This window comes from Boleophthalmus pectinirostris, unplaced genomic scaffold (assembly GCF_026225935.1).
Source record: "Boleophthalmus pectinirostris isolate CB_2022bp ecotype Guang Dong unplaced genomic scaffold, ASM2622593v1 HiC_scaffold_21, whole genome shotgun sequence".
Classification (NCBI taxonomy): Eukaryota; Metazoa; Chordata; class Actinopteri; order Gobiiformes; family Gobiidae; genus Boleophthalmus; species Boleophthalmus pectinirostris.
Genome location: NW_026571175.1, coordinates 11,309,651 through 11,330,039, shown reverse-complemented (window position 1 = coordinate 11,330,039; position 20,389 = coordinate 11,309,651). Strand labels below are relative to the sequence as shown.

The following is a 20,389-nucleotide window of genomic DNA, read 5'->3' as shown; positions in this document are numbered from 1 at the left end:
TAGTTGCCCTTATTTTATCTACAAGAGAATACAATATAGAGAGTTAATTCTTTCACTAGCTAAATATGTTTTTGGTTAAGAATGAAAATAATATATTATTAAAGGAAAAATGCTTGATTGATTCTTATATTAAGCCTATTAGACGTAGACAAATGTATCATTCCAGAAGAGAAGTTACTCACACAGTATCTCACATATTACAATATAATAACAAAGAGTTAAAAATATATATTAACAAAATAAAATAACAAAATAATGACAGCTGCCTAGCCTATAGCCTAATTTCCAAAGAAAATCCAAAGCTTTCCTGTATTTATTTTTCAGGCGTGTACATCTCGGTGTTATGCTGCCCCCCTGGTCACATTACCATTACGCACGTACCACTAGTTGGCGAGTGTTCCTTTGCACGGTGATTAAGGGGGAGGACCAATAGCAACAAAGGAGACGGGGAGGACGCTAGCTCCGCCTCTCCCTATCTCTCCGACTCTGTCCGTGGCTTTATACGTGCATGCAATCCCCGAGTTGACCCAGAATCTTAAACTCTTCTGCCACTATTGAGTCTATGCGCTAAAACGAAGCACCAGCTGTACCAAGCAACCGGTAACGAGACAACTTTGGACATCGCTTTTACATCCAAATATAAGGTACGTTCTTCATGCTTTTCATTGTGGAAGTCGCTTGCTTTTTACGCTTTGGGCTGTTGATTGAAATAGATTGTGAACGCTTTACAGAGACCGTTTATGCGTAACGTCTTGTTGAAACGAGTCTCCTCTGATCGCTGCGCAAATGACACTAAAATTTCTCACTTCTTTTGCAATTTTCAACAAGCTACGTGCGTAATTTTATCCCAGGAATTCTAAGTTATATTCAAACCTCTTTACGCACGAGGATATCCAAGAAAACGGGTATAATTGGCCAACAAGGGACCAGTGCATTAGTAGGAGGATGTATTCCATTGAGTGCAAAGTGTTTTTATCAGCGCTAAATGGCTGCGATCGTTACATAAAAGCAAGGGACAGCACCTTTAGGACCGTTTAACTGGCGATAATGCTTGTTTTTTAATATTGCACCATGAAATTAAATGAGTAAGTGGTTCCTAAAGGGAGCGTGAAGTGTCGTTACCTACCTGGGGTTCGTGTGTTGTGGGGTAAAGAGATGGTCAATATTAGCATTCCTCTGCGTCCTTTTGGCTACAAGGGTACTGCACGTCGGCTGCTGCACTCCCCTGTCGTACGCTATAGGCTCTCTGTATCAAATGGTGCCTGGTGTAATTTCGGTCCATTGGAAAACACTAATGATGCACCTCATCGCAAAGTAGTTAGTAATAGTTTCTAAAGAGAGGTGAGGCTACTTCTCTGGGATTTTTTTGTTTTATAGTTTCTAGTCAGAGGTGAGGCTACTTTTCTGGAATTTTTTGTTTTATATTTTCAACTTGTCATTCCTAGTTAATGGTGCACACAGTTAGGAATTCATTAAACAAACTGAAAAATGCGTTAGAAAATACAAGTGATACATTGTTCATTGCCATTTCTTCACAATTTTAGCTGAAATGTTGAGTACACCTAGATTTATATGTTAGTTTGTTTTTATTTAGTATAGATACAATAGTAGCTTTCATATACAGTTGTAGAGTAACTTAATTAAATTAGAAAATGCAAATGGGGCATTATTCATTGTGGAAATTCTCCATTTAAAGATGAAATATTGTATACAATTTCTATAAAAGACTTGATTCACCAAATTAACTGTGCGGAACAATCTCAACAACATATTTAAGTGCCACAAAAAGCAGTGTTATTCCGCATGATCAAAAATCAAGCACTTTCAAGTACAAGTTTTAGCTTCACAGACCAAAACAGCTTTTAGTATCATTGATGTCATTGGTTGCTGGGGTTTTTGAAGTCGACACAGCGCCTCTGAAGTGCAGCCCGGGGCACTGGAGTCAGCTGTGAGGTAATGCCATAAACAGTGGAGGATGGTGTAGAGAGCATCCAGTGGTCAACAAGGAATCTTCTATGTTGTCTGAAGCGGGGGGGTGGCTCCATTGACTTTAGTTCTTGCCCTGTTTCTGACCATTTGTCAGTTTATAATGATAAATGTTGATATGTAGTGATATTGGCTTAGTGGTTGTTACTTGTATTATGTTTAATACAATTCAACAAAAGTCCTATATAAGCTGTCACTGAGCTGAGACTTCATTGACTTGGCAACAATAATCAAACACAAAAACACCAGTGCAAGACAGGACATTAACAATACTAGTATAATAACAAATAATAATAATAATAAAAGCATTGTGTCTATATATAGAATAAGAATTGCATTGTAAGTTCTTATTTCACTAGTTTTGTACTTAATGCTAAATCATCACAACTGTACTCAGCGAAATTAGACAAGTACAGAGTTCCTATTGGTTTCTGGTGTCAAGGACCTACTTGTGCGGCTACTGCAAGAAACGCCTTATCAACAAAAGCTGTGTTTTGTCACACAGTAACCAAGAGGGATGTCCGCGGCACTCAAAAACAGATTCATGAAGGAAGTCTTTTGTTGTTATTGTTTTCATTTCAAATAATTCTGTTTAAGCTCAAAGGGGGTTTGAAAAAACAAATATATTCAATCAAAACTCTCCTTTACTGCCCTAGAAATCATAAACCAATAACTGTGACCTGTGTGAAATTTTTATTACTTGCATAACTCCTCAAATATTTCATTAAGGGATTACGGGCATGCTGTTAAACTATATATTTTCTGGATTTGTTTACATTTTCACCTAACCTAGTATACACATTTTTTCTCGTTGCAGTCATGGCTGACCACATGATGATGCCCATGGCCCACGGCTTCCGGATGGGCATGAATGGACCCCCCCAGCACAACGGCCAACCCGGCATGCGCAACCTCCCCAACGGGCAGATGATGCACTACCGTGGCCCCCAGAACAGCATGGAGGCTGCGATGCGCCAGAGACAGGGCATGGTAGGACCTGGCATGAACGTTCCCATGGCTAACCACCACCCCCACCACCAGATGATGTCCGGGAATATGATGTACAACAACCAAGGACCACCCCAGCACCCACATCACATGCACCCCCAGGCTCAACCGCAGCAACCAGGTGGACCCCAGCAGCAGCAGTACCACCCTGGAAACCTTACCTCCCAACAGCTTATGGCTAGCATGCACCTTCAGAAACTCAACACCCAATACCATGGACACCCACTCAACTCAGCGAATGGGCACCATCTTGCCAACGGGGGGCAGTACCGCATGGGGCACAACCAACTGCCAGGGATCCAGCACATTGGCGGGAATATGGGTTTCAACGGCACGGACATGGACTTGATCGATGAAGAGGTCTTGACGTCTCTGGTTCTCGAACTCGGGTTGGATCGCGTCCAGGAGTTGCCGGAGCTTTTCCTGGGACAGAATGAATTTGATTTCTTTTCGGACTTTGTTTGCAAGCAGCAGCCCAGCACGGTTAGCTGTTGAGGGCGCACTGGACATTTGGATGGCTGGTTGTAACCTTCCAAAGATGGACCGTAGTAGCACAGCAAGACGAGACAATCCCCCTGTGATGTTTTGGGTGTTCTGTGTCTCTGTATTTGACTGTCTTTTGGGTCAAATGAAAAACGTGCACAATAATTGATCTTGTGCCATGTTTTTAGCCAAACCGTGAAGCAGGCGACTGGCCCTTAGTGTGCCTCAACTGCCAAAGCTAAGGGCAAAGTTTAAGCTGGAAAGACAACAGGAAAATCAACCTAAAAAGACTTTGAGGTGTATTGAAATGTATTTTAGTCACCAAGTAGCAGACTTTATATGGATTGATTTATAAAATGGTAGCCCTCAGAATCTGTCTCTGCAAAGAGGTTTGTTTTTTCTCAAATGTGTATATTGAAGGCTGGTTCTTCAAAAAGTGATAAAATTCTTAAAAGGGAGCAATTTCCATGAAAAAGAGGTGTGCAGCATTCCTGGGTGACAGGGTTTCTCGTCTGTGGGTGAGGTGTTGATGATTTAGCGTTCAATGTCATGTACCTGCCTTCATCTACTGTACCACATCTGCTCCCTGCTAATTAACTGGAACAGTGCAGTGTGGGACTTAGCCAAGTGTTCACAGAGAGCTAGCAGCTTATAGCAGAATGCTCTTTTTAAACAGACTTAAGAATAAAGAAGGCTACGTCCACACTAATGCTTTCTGTTTTCACCAGTAATGTTGTTGCCTTATACAGCCTGTTTTACTGCCTTTAGATTCAGGTGCACTTACACTGAAAAAGTGCACACAGTTTCTTTGTAAGGAATGGGTCCATGGTGTGCTTACGGCCTTACATGTGCATCAGCATGGACTGCTCAAACACTGTGTTTATTGGTTTAGGCAAATCTACTTGCTACTGTATTTTTGAGCAGGGGTCGAAATTACCCTTTTACTGTATGGGTATAAATGCGTTACTTACCCCATTCTGATCATGATATGCTGTTTGTTATTTATTGAATGAATAAAAGTGGTTGTAGAATGAAAATCATCATCCATGTCTCATTATGGCTCATAAAATGGAAGCTAACTTTGCTAATGTCGTCAACTTTGCTACAGGATTTCTGTCACTATATTTAAGAAAAGTCTGCCCATTCTAAGAACATAACACCAAGCTGTGCACATTAGTGAAACCAAGTTGCGCACATGAGTCCAAGTCCTAAAATGACAAAATGTCACAAAGCAACATAATGTGAAGTATTAGTGTGGACGCAGCTTCAGCTGTGATTTTACATTTAAAGGGAAACTGAAACATTGCTGAGCCCGTGTCCTTCCTCTACTGTTGCCCGGTGTGCTGAGGTGATTGTTAAAAATAGGGTGTTTAGCCAGTCCATTTTGTGGATGTAGCGCTCTCCCATTAGTTTAATCATTGTTTAAAGCCGCCACCTGTGGCATTGATTCCATTAGGCCTGAGAAGCACAAAGCGTGCAAAGTTGTTGTTTTTGCCATAGATTCGCTTACACTGCTGCTTTTCTACTGATTAGATTTAAATTACATGTTCTCACACGCTTGTCTTAATTGAGGTCGGCCTGCACATTCTCCAACGACTCAATAATTATAAAACGGACAGCCGGGTTGTGTGGCGTAGCGTTTTGAGTGCATTTGGTAATTAGGTTTTTGTGGAGGTTGCTGCTTTTCCGCTGCAGGAGGACTTGTTCTGCAGAGAGTGGAGCAGGGTCAGAGCCGCTCCACTGCTCTGTGCTAATCTGCTCCTGTCTCTGTGGAGATCTGCCATCATCAGACTCTCCAAACTACGGCCAAATGACAAGTGAGCTGCAGCCAGCCTCTCTCTATACCACTGGCCTTAGCAACTGTGGCCTCTGATCACTGCTATATCAATAAGCCTTCTTGTGTATTGTATCTTGTTACTGTAGACTAGAAGTGTTCAAGTTGATCTAGACACATTTAAAGAACACATTTTATGCATTCTAGTGGCTTAAATTATCTTTTAAACATGTTTTTGGTCACTATGAGATAAGTATATTCTAACTCTTTATGTTAGGTGTGGCAGCGCCCTCTGCTGTCAGCAATGAGAATGAGCATTTAGAAAGTAAGCAATTGAAGGTATTTTTCTCTGTGAATGCTAGGCTAGTAGAGTCACGCGTTTGTTGTGTACACAGTTTGATCGTACAATGAGTGTGATGATGGTAAATGGCTTAAAATTTGCATGAGTGAAAATCTGGAGTTTTATCTATGACACAACGAAACTGACAGTATTCAAACACAGCAGTTTTGAGCTCTCAGAGAAGATGAATTTGAATTGATGTATAAATAAATCAATCTTGAGTGAAACAACATACAACTCCAGGTATGTTTATGGTGAGGGAAGGTCAAAAAAGTCAATTTGGCATAATATGTGTTCTTTAAGGTACTTTGTCAGGTGTAGATGTAACAGTAGCTGATTTTTGACATGTTGACAGAGAATATACTATCCTTTTTTCTGCAGAGTGTGTAGATATGGTATGGGCTTCAATCTGAGAGCAGAGAATGAATGATGCTTTAAGTTAAGTTAGAGTTGAGAGGGCTGCCTCATTGTCCAATGCAGCGGAGAATGTCCATTACATTGATGGTACTGTGTAAAGATGGTGGTGAACATGTCAGATTGTACTCCTTGTTCTGACTTGGGCTGTGTTCACACTTTGTCTTGGTTTGGTTCTGATTTGAGCCCAGTTTAGTCCTGATGTGAACTTGCTTTGGTCCTGGTCTAGTTAGGGCTGCACTATATATCACAATCAAATCGAAATTTAAATTTGAGTGGAATTATCAAATCGCAAAGGCTGCAAGTATTTACTCTCTTTTTATAGAAATATATGGTTGTACCTTTATAGAAGTATATTGCTTTATTTATGATTATGGAACATTCAGTGGTACAATGGGGTTCATATTTCTGTTTTTCTCAAACGTTAAAGCTACTGGAGTTGGTTACAATGTGCAACAGAATCCTGCTAAAATATATATATCACAATTTCACAAATCTAACCACAATTGCAATACTTATCTGAAAATCACAATTACATTTTTTTCCATAATTGTGCAGCTCTAGTGCTAGTCCAGGTTTAGTCTTGGCTTAATCCAGATTTAGTTTTGGGTTTAGTCTAAATTTCTATGTAGTGTACGCAAGTGTGAATGCAGCCACAACACTGTTTATTTGGGTAAATCTCCTTATGTCCCCTCCTGTACCCAGATCCCCAAAGCTTTTGTAATGTTATTGATTATATTTTAAGAAAATGTATTTATTTTCAAATAAAATATTTATTTAAAGAATTTGTTCCTGTGGAAATTTTGTAATGGTACAAATGAATCTTAAAAATGAGACAAACTGAATTTTAAACAGTTTGCAGTGGTTTAAAGTTCAAAGCGTCAAGAGCAATTGTTCACTGTGATGAGTTTATAAGTGCTTTTTTTCACAACATTTGAAAACCAGAGTAGAGCTAAAAAAAAAAAAAAAAAACACCTGTAAATTAACTGTTAGCATTCTAGTTTTTCTTAGACTCACAGTGGTGGCAAAATTGCTCTCGCTGGCCTCTGGAACTTGTGAAAACTCATCACTATAAATAATTACGATGCTCAAATACTGAGATGCACAAGGTGAGGAACAACTTTGGATCAGTGCAAACTACTGAATTCTGTTGTAGTTCTGTTCGTCACATATTTATCACAGTAGAAATCTCAGCATAAAATGTTCCAAATGTTCCATCTTTCTATTGTTAGTTCGACACTTCTCCACCCACAGTAAGTGATGAGCAGACAGGAAGAGTGGTGCAAACTAACCTCCGTTCTATATCATGACTCGGCACTCTATCAGTACAAACCTCCCATCTTCCCTTTTGAGGTCTATCTTTATGTTCTTTTAATGCAGTAAATATGGGCACTGTTGTGGACTAATTCTATCACCCCTCCACTGGACCTATAGGCCTTCTCTGATTGGCTCTTGCTGTAGGAAGTCAAATGCTATTTCAGGATATTCGCAGAGACATCCTGTCGCTGTGAGCCTCGATATCAATCACTCTAAATGACACAGCTCTTCCCTTATATGTCCACGTCCTGGACATTTCCAAAGCTCTGTTTTAAAGGGCCCATATTGCACTATTCAGATGTATGTTATAATATTTTCTCATCACAAAGAGACCTGGAGTTGTGTATTGTTTTATTCACACGTTTAACACACAAACCCTGCATATTTAGACTGAAATCTTCACTCAAACAGAAAACATTCGGATAATCATTTGGATAATTTCAGTTCTGGAACTGCCAATCTCTACTGAACTAAAAGTAAAACGTAGCAGTTGAATTTGAAAACTACTGCTTCATGACAACAAAAGGTGGAATTAAGCTTTTTGAGATTTGGGGTCAATATTTATCCTGAATACTTTTTTCTTTGTACAAATGGGAATTTTTGGTTATTTCTCTGCAAACTAATAAAAAATGTAGCTGTAAGAAGTTGAATTATGAACAAAAAGTATACTATCAAACCATTTATGGATTGTAGCTCATGTTTTTTTAAGATATTGTACATTACAGATAGCCAGGCTGGCACCACCTAGTGCCTCCGCTCAATTTCATTTCGCTCCAGTGACTAGGTCAGGAATAAGAATACACTAGACGGTTCGCAAAAACTCCAGAAGTGCGAGTCTGGACACCAGCCAATCAGCGAAGAGCCAAACATTCTGTGTTGGCAACAATTCCCAAGATCGAGGATTTAAAGCCGGAACAAAGAGAATGTTTGCTGAATTTTATCAAGGTGAAAGACGTTATTGCCCATAAAGGATTTGGGAAAAGCTTAATATACCAGTTAGCCCCGTTAGCAACGCATTACATACATCACGACCAAATAGCAGCGATTGGTTAAATAAAACAATGTACTTTTATTATATTATTATATAATAAATATAATTATAATGCTGTTATACGGTCATACGGTTTCCACAAAGTGAAACCGGCTGATGAATCAGGCTACATTACAGGTGCACTATGTAACTTTCGGTTGGGGGTCTGTCACGTACTTTTTTCTATGGATATGTCATTACTCTGCCTGGAATATTGCACAGTAGGACACTAAACTGCTAAAAAAAATACTTAAAAAAACTGGCATTCTAACTCTGCATCACCTCTCCACAGATCTGACCTGTAATTTGGTCTGGTTTGGTCTCCATGAAGTTAGAAAGGTTCAGTACCATACTGTGAAACATTCCAGACAAAGCAATAACATCTCCATGGAGAAAAGCATTTGACGGACCCTCCACCTGAAAACTTACACAACGCACCTTTAAGAATACTTTTTGGGCGATCATCTGTATTTACTTCAGCAATATGACGTACTTGAATATTTGTTATGGTGACAGCTCTAGCTTTTGGACAGTCATTATGGTAATTGAGGTTTTATAGCTTAATGCAATCATGTCATTTTAAAAGAGAATGCCTGGATTAAAGAAATATTTGAATGTCACTCGCGCATATCAATCAATCACAACTAAGAAAACAGAAAACAGACCCCACACCTCTTATGTATCAAAGAAAAGAAAAAAGATTTTAAGATATTATTCAAAAAGTATATTCAAAGCTCAAACATAAAGGTTAGGTCCCAACTCTAAACACATTATAGACACCTTTTGAAGCCCTCAAGGTCACCAGACACAGCAGATAAAAACAGCTCAAATGAATCATAAAAGAATGCATTCAAAGCTTTACAAAAAACAGTGGCTAACAAACTGCAGGATTTACAGTTTCAGGTTCAATAGCAGTGTTGGAAAAGGGGAGATTTCAGAGGAGGGTGCTGTCTACGATGACACCCAGGCTCTTTTATCGGTGGAGAGTGAGAAGCTGTTAGTTTTGGGAGTGTTTTGCCCTTGAGCATGACACTTAACTCAACTTGAGGAGTGAGTGAATGAATAATGCATGCAATTGTAAAATAATAAAATACTACCTATTACAGATTGAATGACAGATTTCAGATTTCATCTGCTTAGATTGAGGGTTTAAAGGTAGTATTTACGTCTGTTCAGAAGGAGACAACTTTACCAGATGGGATAACATAAAAGTACTACTAAGGAATTTGTTAATAATTCCATAAACATTATTTGTGTATGAAAGAACCACAGTGACAAAATGAAACATGAATTTAATCGATAACTATTGATAACTATTGATACATTTATTTATTCACAAAACAATAAAAAGTTTTATGTGTCAAAGGTATACATTGTCTACTGGGTGCATGTTATTGCTATGCCTGAAATTTTACACAATATGACATTAAAATCGCAATCAGAAAAGGTGTATTGCCACTGTGGACAAATCTAATAAAATCACAGACTAGGAACTTGCTTCTTCTAATGTTTATTTCATCATTACCAAGAAAAACATGCATTTTTATAGCTTGGCTTGGTGCAGAGGCAGTGCTACCATTAGGCAAATGCGGGCGGCTGCCTAGGGCCCCCAAACCTGGAGGGGCCCCCAACCAATTGCCCTCAGTGCCACTAATGGCTGAAGCCTCAGAGAAATTATATTTTTTCTCAATATGACTTTAAATAAGAGAAGTTTACTTTTAAACAATAATCATAAGAAAAATAATAATCGTCATGTGTAATGGATGTAAACAAAAATGTAATTGTACTAGCAAAAAAATAAAACCACTTTCAGTTCTGGTTATCTAGTAGGTGACCGAACTAGAACCCTTAGGAACTTCACGTTTATATTTTATTGTGTATATATGGGTGAAACAGTGGGGGTGGGGTTGCTGTTGTTTTTTGAATTATTGTAATTTTTCTGTTGTATGTGAAGCACATTGTGCTACATTTCAAATGTATGAAAAGTGCTTTACAAATAAAGTTTGACTGATTGATTGATTATAGTGAGGGCCCCAAAGTCAGGTTCGCCTGTAGCCCCCAAACTGCTAACTCCGCCACTGGCCTGGTGGTGTCAACTGCTTGTCTCCATGTAGCTAGATAGGTTTAAATAAAATATGCACTTAGACAAGCAGGTGGCATACATTGGCATTCATTAGAAAAGTTACGCACTGCACCTTTAATTTATGCTTATATGTTGTGTTTTGATAATCCAAGCAGAAAGATAAATGAGCTACTTGCTTTGTGTTGCCAGATTTTGTGTCCTCATATAGCAGTGAATATCATCGCAGTTTAATATATAATTTCAGTGACTGTATTTTAAAACAGCAGGAGGGCAAAATTATGATTATTATTTATGCATGAATAAAAATATGTCCCAAATATAATTTTTACCTGCAAACATTATACCTCAATTAAAAGTCACACGACAATTTAGCACTGCATGCCCCTTTAAGAGCTGAAAAAAAAAACGGTCCTATTAAAAGTCTAATTAGCAGCGCTGTAAATTCATGTTGGGAATACCTGAAACGAAGAGCTGCTTAAATGATCAAGGCACCACTTTGTCCTTGAGCTATGGAACGGATTATAAAGAAGTCACAGAGAAGTGTAAAAACCAGCACAAGTACAGACTATGTACCTTTTCCCCGTGGTTCAGTGGAGGAAAATTGAAGGTTAAATAATATGACTGTTATTTTTTTTTAGCATTTTGTTCTTCTTTCCAAATTTAAGTTGGGTTTATATCAGTTTAGTGGAAGCAATTTAAGGTTAAAGACGCTATATTACGTTATTTTCTGATCTGTTCTTCCTCAAAAACAAGCCTAAAGTTGTGTTTTATTTCATTCACACATTTAACACACCAATCTTGCATATTTACACTGAGTCTTTCTCTCAAACAGAACATCTATTCCACCTTGTGATGTCACGTGGTAATACAGGAACATCTCCACTCTATTAATCTTCATTAGAATCATTTGGATGACTGACAATCCCAACTGAATTAAAGTTAAAGATAGTACTTAACTTGAAAACCACCGCTTTATGACATCATGAGGTGGAGCTGAACAGACTAATATTAAAGGATTACTCAAACATGTGTGGCTGAATGAAAACACAACTCAGGCTGCGTTTTAGATGAGGTGACAACGTTCTAACATGATTTAACATGGCTCACATTTCTCCATTTTGTGTAACATAAATGAGAATGATATATTTTAAAACCAGCATCTGTGGATACTCTACAAATAAATGTGTGTATAATTCTTTAGTAGCAAATGTCACAGTATTTAACCTTTTCTTTTTCTTATTCTAGCTATCATTTTCAGCGGAAGCAATTAAAGGTTAAATGGCAAAACTGTGAAAAATATGTTAAAAGCCAGGCAGCAAGGTATAATTCTTTAGTTTGAGTTTTTTCGATTGCTTTCTAGTTGCACGATGATTTGGATTCTATTCCTGTTGCAATTAATGACATACTGCTTTGTGAATGTTACTGGATTTTGCAATGTGGGTGAGGTGTCTTGCTCAGCGACACAATAATGCAGTCTGGGCGAGTTAGAAACTGGTTACTCACACTTGTGCCGCATCATAAGCTTTATAACGCTCATAACACTACGGTAAAAACAAACAAGTAAGATGTCTTTACGGCGATATTTTATTTGACTAGATTTCTTTACGATGCCGTTTAGAGTAGAGTGGGAGATGGATGGGTACTGCTTGGGGTTAAATCAGACTTTTATGCAAAATCAACTTGCGTGTGGATGCATGTATGTGTATGTATGTCTGTGTGTGTGTGTGTGTGTGTGGACGTGTTAAACGGCACACACTCACCTGGGCCACGGAGGAAGAGAGAGGCTAATTGGATAGCTGTTTTTTGTTGATCTCTCTTGCTTTTGTTTCTGTTTTTTTTCTATGTTGCCCATTCAGTAAATAAGCTACTCAAACCACATTCTGGTCTTTGTTTTATATCGCATTCAGCATGCCATATAGTCTTACGGGACCCAATTCCATCTCCAGTCATATAAGAATGTCACAATAACCAAAATATCGTGACATTGTATCGTCAAAGTTCTCACAGTATCGCTTAAATGCATGGTTTTATTGCAGCAACAGCTAAAAACAGAGGAAACTACACAGACCACGATCTTTTGTTCCATTTTAACTGCAACTGCAACTTTATTTATAACGCGCACAGGTTGACCAAAGTGCTACAGGACATAATTAAATAAGAAACAATAAAAACAATTAAACAACATATGACTAAAAACAGAATCTAATAAAAACAATTAAACAACATATGACTAAAAACAGAATCTAATAAAATGTCATCATCTCAAACTGTGCCCACAGTCAAAGTGAACAAGTGCATTTTAAGACGAGATTTAAAAACAGGTACAGAAGAAGCTTGTCTAATGTGCAAAAGCAGCTCATTCCACAGATTTGGTGCAGCCACAGTAAAGGCTCCGTCCTGTCTGAGCTCCCCTTCTGACCTGAGAGACCTTGCAGGGGTGTAAAGTCTCCTCAGGTTCCATTTTAAAGCAGAAAACATGAAGGAATAACTAATTATAATTCTTTGGATGATGGCACTTTAGCCCCAAGACTTTTTTAAGAGGAAAAAAGTAGCATTTCTTCAATTCTGTAGCATCTCTAAAATATTGCAACAAATATCGTAACGTGAAATGAATATTGTAGGGTATGGTACTGCGTGAGTTACGTATTGTTACATCCCAAGTCATACAGCCGCTACAGTGCCATATTACTGATCAGCCTCTGTTATCGCCACCATCAACATAGGTCCACTGCTCTGTATTTAGTTTATTTTTATTTTCTTCATCAGTAATACATGTAGGATTGGGCAGCATGGCATAGTCATTTTCATACAAATGAAAAACAATGTATGTCGTGCCAACAGCTCCACGGCTCTTTGTTGTGATGATGTTTATTGTGACGTCAGCTCCCACTGAGCTCCATATTCTTCTAATGCAAAAGTCAGCGGATTTGTTTCTTCATTTTAGTCAATTTAGATAAATATTGCAATTTCAAATGTGCAAATTATAACATAATATATAGCAGACATAAGAACAATATAGGTGATCATAATTCATAACTCATACTAAACAAAAACAAACAACAGTAAGGTTCGGTGTACTTGCATTTCATTGTGATTTTGAAATGAAAAATACAAAATTGGAAAACCATTTTTACTTCCCCAATCTCAATGAAAATAAAATATAAGGGGATAATACATTTTTGTTCTCTAAAGCCATTATTTATGACTTTCCCATTTCCCCAAACAAAAATCAAACAACCAGCTGGCACACAAACTATGTTCTTTTAGATTTTCTCTTTGACTGTAACTTGTAACCCATTCCTCATAGCGCCCTATACTGCTCTCAAATTACCTTAACTTTATCACTGTAAATAGAAAAAATGAATACATCAAACTTTCATTGACTGACATCTTTACACAACAAAAAAGTGAGTGTCCAAAAGCCTAGCTGAAGAAGATGGAGTGAAGATTGAAGGTCTAAACAGAGCCCTTATGTCACACGCTGAGCATAAATCAGTGCACAGCGTCAGTGGGAGGACACACATGTGTGGGACAGGACAGGGACATGTGTTTGACTGGAGCGTGTCATGGCCGTCCTGGAGGAGATTGAACGCGCTGTTCTAAAGCCTGAAGGACACACCCAGAGGCAGCCTGTACTATCACATTATAGGCAAATGCTAAAGGCCTGATGATGGAAGGGGCTCCTGCCGCTGCCAGTGTGCCCTGCTCAATAATATATGAATGTACTGACCATATTTTTCACACTATAAGTCGCACTTCTTTCATGGTTTGGGTGGTCCTGCGACTTATACTCCAGTGCGACTTATATATTCAAATTTTCAGACTGACAGCCGCGAGGGGACGCTCTAGGCTTGTGTGTCAGTATCTAATACTGCTATTACTCCTGTACCACTGTCATTTTGCTCTACTGTGCATGTCTCCTGTAGGAAAAGCCGCTGTCTTGCTGCAAGTAGTGCAGTCGAAAATGGTAATTGAGCAGCAGAAAGAAAGTTTAGAGTGAGCGAGAAACTTGTGAGGGACTGGCAGAAAGCGGGGATGGAGAACACAGCTTCACCGTAATCAGGCGGGAGCGCCATGCAACTTTCCTGGAAGTTAGTGGATGGATCTACAAAGCCTGAACTTCAATGACAACCAAAACTATCTTGTCATGATTCAGGAAGGCTGGAATAATTCTAACTGGAACTTATGCTGAGTCTGACGACAGATACACAGAAGAGAAAGCGGCCCTCCATTTACATCATGGATCTGAAGTTTATTTCTGGAGGTCGCGCAGACGTGACACCGAGGATGAAGAATTTGGAGTGAGATTGTGAGTTTGGTAAACTTATGTTGTTTATGCTATAATTATCTGAATAACTGTTCATATGTTACATTACCATATTAACGCCTTATTCAGCCTGTTGTTCTCTGTTCTGTTGTTTTTACTATAACTTGTCTTTCAAAATGAAATGTCGGTTCCTGGTCTCTGATTTTCTAAAATACATTTCCCCAGAAATGTATATGAATCTGAAAATTAATATGTTTTTTTCTTCTTCATTGCGCATTTTTTTGGCTGGTGCGACTTATACTCCACAGCGACTTCCAGTCTGGAAAATACGGTACATCTGCGTGATCATTAATAGTGCAAAACGCCAAATTAAAGACTGGGGGAAACCCTCAGCTACAAAATCAATTACACATTTGATACCAGTTTTCTAGTTAATGGACTAACGCATTGGTCTTTGGAAAAGTATAAATTTTTTTCAACTATCTATCACTGTGAGAGGGGTCAGGGGGGAGCTGTCAATAATCTCATCTATAAGGGCCCCAAAAAAGGAAAAGCTGGCACTGGACACACCACTGTCTGTCAAGGTGCAGCTAGTCCACTGTATGTGCTTGGGATCACAACTGGTTGATGCACTAAATGTGTTTTCACTTATTTTAAACAGATGGAGTGCCTTGTTTTTTTTATTGTCTGATTTCCTATATGCAGTTTTGAGATTTTACCCTACAGACAACGTTTCCAAGCTGAAAAAGAATCCCTCTCCAAAAAAAGCACCAATTTTCAACTATACCCACATACCCACGCAGCACTTTTGCAAAACATATGTTTATTTTATTTTTACTGGGGGGTTAGTTGTGAAAGATATATTGTACTATTTTTGATTTGCTGATATGAACATTTTCTTAACTTATTTTCTGACTCAGCTACATGTCTGTTACCAAAAGAATTTCCAGTTGGAGATGAGTCAAAGTAATTCTGATCTGATCTGAAAAGAAGACATGAAAGATATTTGTAAAAACATACAAAAGTGATGTAAATTCAATAAATAATCGTAATTAGAAATACAATGAATGCCTCACAGTGTTATATTATCATGTATTTCACAGCAGACCTTAACCCCCCATGGGCTTTAAATATGTCGGTTTATTGCAGTGACACAACAAAAAACATAATTATGATCCAAGAAATAGCTCTTATTAAACTTGTCAGTGTGAAGAATCAAATTGTGTGTGCAGATCCATGTCGAGCTGATGTTCTTGACAGTGTTCATTTGCACCTACAGAGAAGAAAAATATAGAATGAAAAAAAAAAAAAAAAAGGATTATATTATACACATTCTTTACCATTTGCATAAATTACTGTATGATACTTTAAAGGTGCACTGTGTGACTTTTCTGGAGAGTGTCCGCAATTTATTCAACTACACATGTTATTTATTGCATCAATATCTTAAAAAACATAAATTCTTACTGTGAGTGGGGTCGCTTCTCCACAAATCTAACCGGTAATTTGGCTTGCAAGTCTCCATGGAGATTCTTAAGTCTATGGCCATACTGTGGAACATTCTTGGTAAATAGGCTCCATGGAGACAAGCAGGTGACGGACCCTCCACCAGACAAGTTATACAGTCCACCTTTATCAGTGTAAGGCTACGTTTATATGAAGAAGATGCAAAAGTGGCATCGCGTCATCACTTTTTATTCTGCGTTTAGACGAGCATTTTCAGGAGGAAATCCGCGTGCATACGTTGACGCAAAAGTGTGTGGAATTTGATTGAGTATGCATGCCAGGTGAGTAGGTGGTGCTGTGATCCACTATCACGTTGCGTACAGGATCTGACCAGAGTTTTGCGTCTTGGGCAGTGTAGACAAAAACGCTACGGAGGAGCGTATTCAACTTTTCCACTCTGGAGGGTGGTTTAAAATTTTTGCGTTTTTAAGCCCCAAAAACGCCGTCACCGTCTAACGAAAAGCACTTCCGATAAAATATTTTGTCGTGTTTACTCGCAAACCTCAAAGCACGCGCGGTGGTGTAAATGTGGATGAGGTCCGAGACGTATCATGGGGCCAGTCCATTCAAAGCTTTAAAAACAAACAATAAAAGCCAGTGCAAAGACGCAAGGAGGGTTATGTGCTCTCTCCTTTTGGTTCCTTTTAAAAGTCGCGCCACAGAGTTTTGGACTGTCGTCGGTTAAGTGCATTTTGCGAGATGCGGGAATAAAGTGCGTTGCAGTAGTCCAGGCGTGATGAAATAAAAGCGTGCATGACTTGTTCAGAAAGTTAAGATAAAAAAGGTTTGACTTTGGATGAAAGCCGTAAATGATAGAAACTGATCTGCTTGTCAAATTTTAAATCACTGTCTAAGGTGACGCCAAGGTTGGTGACTGTGGGGTGAACATAATTTATTCTCGAGTAAACAGGCCCTAAGACTCCACAAACTTAAAACAGAAGAAAACGAAGAGGAAACTAAGACAAACTATTATTTATCTTTTGTGGTGGAGGGTCTGCGAAATGCTTTTCTCCATAGAGATGTTTTTGCTTTGTCTGGAATGTTTCACAGTATGGCATTAAACCTTTCTGTCTTCATGGAGACCAAACCAGTCCGAGTTACAGGTCAGATCTGTGGAGAGTAGGGCTGGGTATCATTAAGGAGTTGTCGATACGACACATACCTCGATACACTGGCCACGATACGATACATATCTCGATACAGTGCACTTTCGATTCGATATGATATATTTCAAATCGATTCAATATGGTTCAATAAAAAATAAAGGCTAAATCATGGCTGTGACACTAAAAGGCTTTGTTAAATTACTTCTAGTGCAAAGTTCATATAAAACACAAACAGTTTAATCCTCAAAACAGTAAAAATGTCAAATGTGTCGCATAAATGAGCTTCTTTTCACTCCACAAGCAACAAAACTGTAGCACTGTAACAAAATAATTTAGTAAAACACCTAAAAATACTCTTGGTGAAATATCGATACAGCAGCCCACGATATTGATACTGTATCATCACATTAAACGATACGATATATCAATATTCCGATATTTTTGCACACCCCTAGTGGAGAGGCGACCCCGCTCATAGTCAGAATGTCTGTTTTTCTATGTAGCTGTAAAACCACATATGACTTAACTGAATAAATGCACAGTAGAGCTGTTTAATGTCATACTGTGGTACATTCCATGTAAAGCAATGACATATCCATAGAAACAAGCAGGTGACGGACTCTACCAGAAACGTTACACAATGCATCTTTAAAATGACATAGATAGAGCAGCGTTTATCAAACCAACATCAACTGAAAAATGCCTTAACAGCTTTTTAAAATTAAGTTGTTTATTTTATTAAATGAAATCCAGAGCTTTGTTTCTCTCCCGTGCAGACTTCATTTCGTATTCCATAATTATAGGATAATGACCAGACCAGATGTTTTGAGGGTGTTTTACAGTTGCAGTTGTACAGTATTTACCATAATTCAGTTTAATTAGCACCGATGTAAACCGGCTCGTTTGTAATTCTATCGTGTACCTCATTTAAAAGATTTATGCAAATAACAACATCATACAGTGCGATGGTTCATTTCCATAGATACTGCCCTGACAGCTGCCTAACACCTGTTTCCTGTTTGACTTAAATGCACCATTCTCAGGCAGAACATTTGCAAATCAACTGCTACTTGCAACTATTGTGGTTTAACTTACATTATCATATGCAAACACAACTTGACAGCTGCTTAAAGGGCCTGGACCACTTGTTTTGTTTGTGTTTGAGCAAAAGTAGTCTTACACCAATCCAGATATATCGTATAAGTAACTCTTCACGTCAAAATAAGTCAATTGTGTGCTGTATGCATTTTTAAAAAAAAAAAACTAGACTAAGAATCAAGTGTGTGCAGTTAGCATGCAGATGATTGCCAGATTTAGGATCACTGCCCCCTGACACCCCTGCTTGACTGTCTATCTGACGTCACAGCTGGGTTGGCCCAAAACTTTTTAAAACTGAACGAAGCAAAGACAGAGATGATACTGTTCGGATCCGGCAGTACCCTCATTGATGTGGGACCACTCAAAAAGTATATCGCCAACCTTGGCGTCACCTTAGACAGTAATTTTAAATTTGACAAGCAGATCAGTTTCTATCATTTATGGCTTTTATCCAAAGTCAAACCTTTTTTATCCTAACTTTTTGAACAAGTCGTGCACATTTTTATTTCATCACGTCTAGACTGTAATGTACTTTATTCTGGAATCTCTCAGAAATGCACTTTACCGACTACAGTGAGTCCAAAACTCTGCAGCGTGACTTTTAACAAGAACCAAAAGAACAGAGCACATTACTCCAATCCTTGCATCTTTGTACTGGCTTTGTTAGTTTTAGAACTGATTTTAATATTTTATTGTTTGTTTTTAAAGCTTTGAATGGCCTGGCCCCACAATACGTCTCGGACCTCATCCAAATTTACACCACTGCGCGTGCTTTGAGGTCTGAGGGCCAGCTCCAGCTCTTGGTGCCTAAGGGACTCAGGGCCTGTTTACACAAGAATGCTTTCAGGTAAAAACGACAAAATATTTGATCGGAAGTGTCTTTTTAAACGGTGACAGTGTCTTGGGGGCTTAAAAACGCAAAAATTTGAAACGACCCTCCAAAGTGGAAAAGTTGAATACGCTCCGCCATAGCATTTTCGTCTACACTGCCCAAGACGCAAAACTCTGGTCAGATCAGCCCATACGTGTTTACGTCACATACATTCAGTACACAGAAACAAACATGTCAGATCATTTCCATGATGATCTGGCAGCTCTAATAAACTTACAGGAGGCATCCTAACAAATGTACAGAATATGCAGAGATACTATTAGTGAACAGAGAAGGCTTTGCAATTACCTCTGTCAAATTCTGGATGCACCAGTTCGTCGCAGGCGAACCAGACAGATATGGACAAAACCTGGGAGAACCAGTTAATGGTGGGACAACTTTGTGGTAGGAGTAGCTGACAAAAATGCGTGGCGTGAAAACTTGCCCTTGTTGCTTGAAGTACATGCATACTCTATCGAATTCCACATACTTTTGTGTCACCATATGCAAGCAGATTTCCTTCCGAAAACGCTCATCTAGACGCGGAATAAAAAGTGAAGATGTGACGCCAATTTTGCATCTTCTGTTGAGACCGTCATCATATAAACGTAGCCTTAAAACCACGGGAGATGGAACCTTTTAACACCACGTTAGTTGTATGGTCCTCTGTTTCTTTTTTTTTCATTTTTTTATGTATTTTATTGGTTTCATTTATTTATTTATTGCTATTCTGTGGTTTTGTTCTTACTTAATTTTATTGTTTTAAGACTAGTATGATTAAATCTGAGTGTTTATTTTGTCATTACATTATTATTGGTGTTATTAGTACGTATTTGTGCAGCACTTTGGAAAGTGTTTGTTTGTGAAATGTGCTATATAAATAAACTGAATTGAATAGTTTACTATCATGAAGAATAACTTTGAACTATTGTGAATGGTTTTGTATGAACTAGATCTGTTTTTCACATGTTTAAGGCAGTAAAAATCATGTACAGTGCCTTTAAAGTGCATAAAAACATACCGAAGATGTTACTAGATCTTTTTTCCAACCATAATGTTAACAAGGGCCACAATTGTTATTTATTTTAGTCTAATCATAACTATTG

General features: G+C 38.4%; 1 protein-coding gene across 1 annotated transcript; it reads left to right on the top strand.

Annotated features, from left to right (window-relative positions):
* The first annotated feature begins 484 nt into the window (after positions 1 to 484).
* On the top strand, positions 485 to 4,517 carry cited4a (Cbp/p300-interacting transactivator, with Glu/Asp-rich carboxy-terminal domain, 4a). Its single transcript, XM_020917676.2, has 2 exons — positions 485 to 644; positions 2,804 to 4,517. The coding sequence occupies exon 2, from the start codon at positions 2,806 to 2,808 to the stop codon at positions 3,487 to 3,489; it is 684 nt and encodes a 227-aa protein (XP_020773335.2). The 5' UTR covers positions 485 to 644; positions 2,804 to 2,805; the 3' UTR covers positions 3,490 to 4,517.
* The last annotated feature ends 15,872 nt before the right edge of the window (positions 4,518 to 20,389 follow it).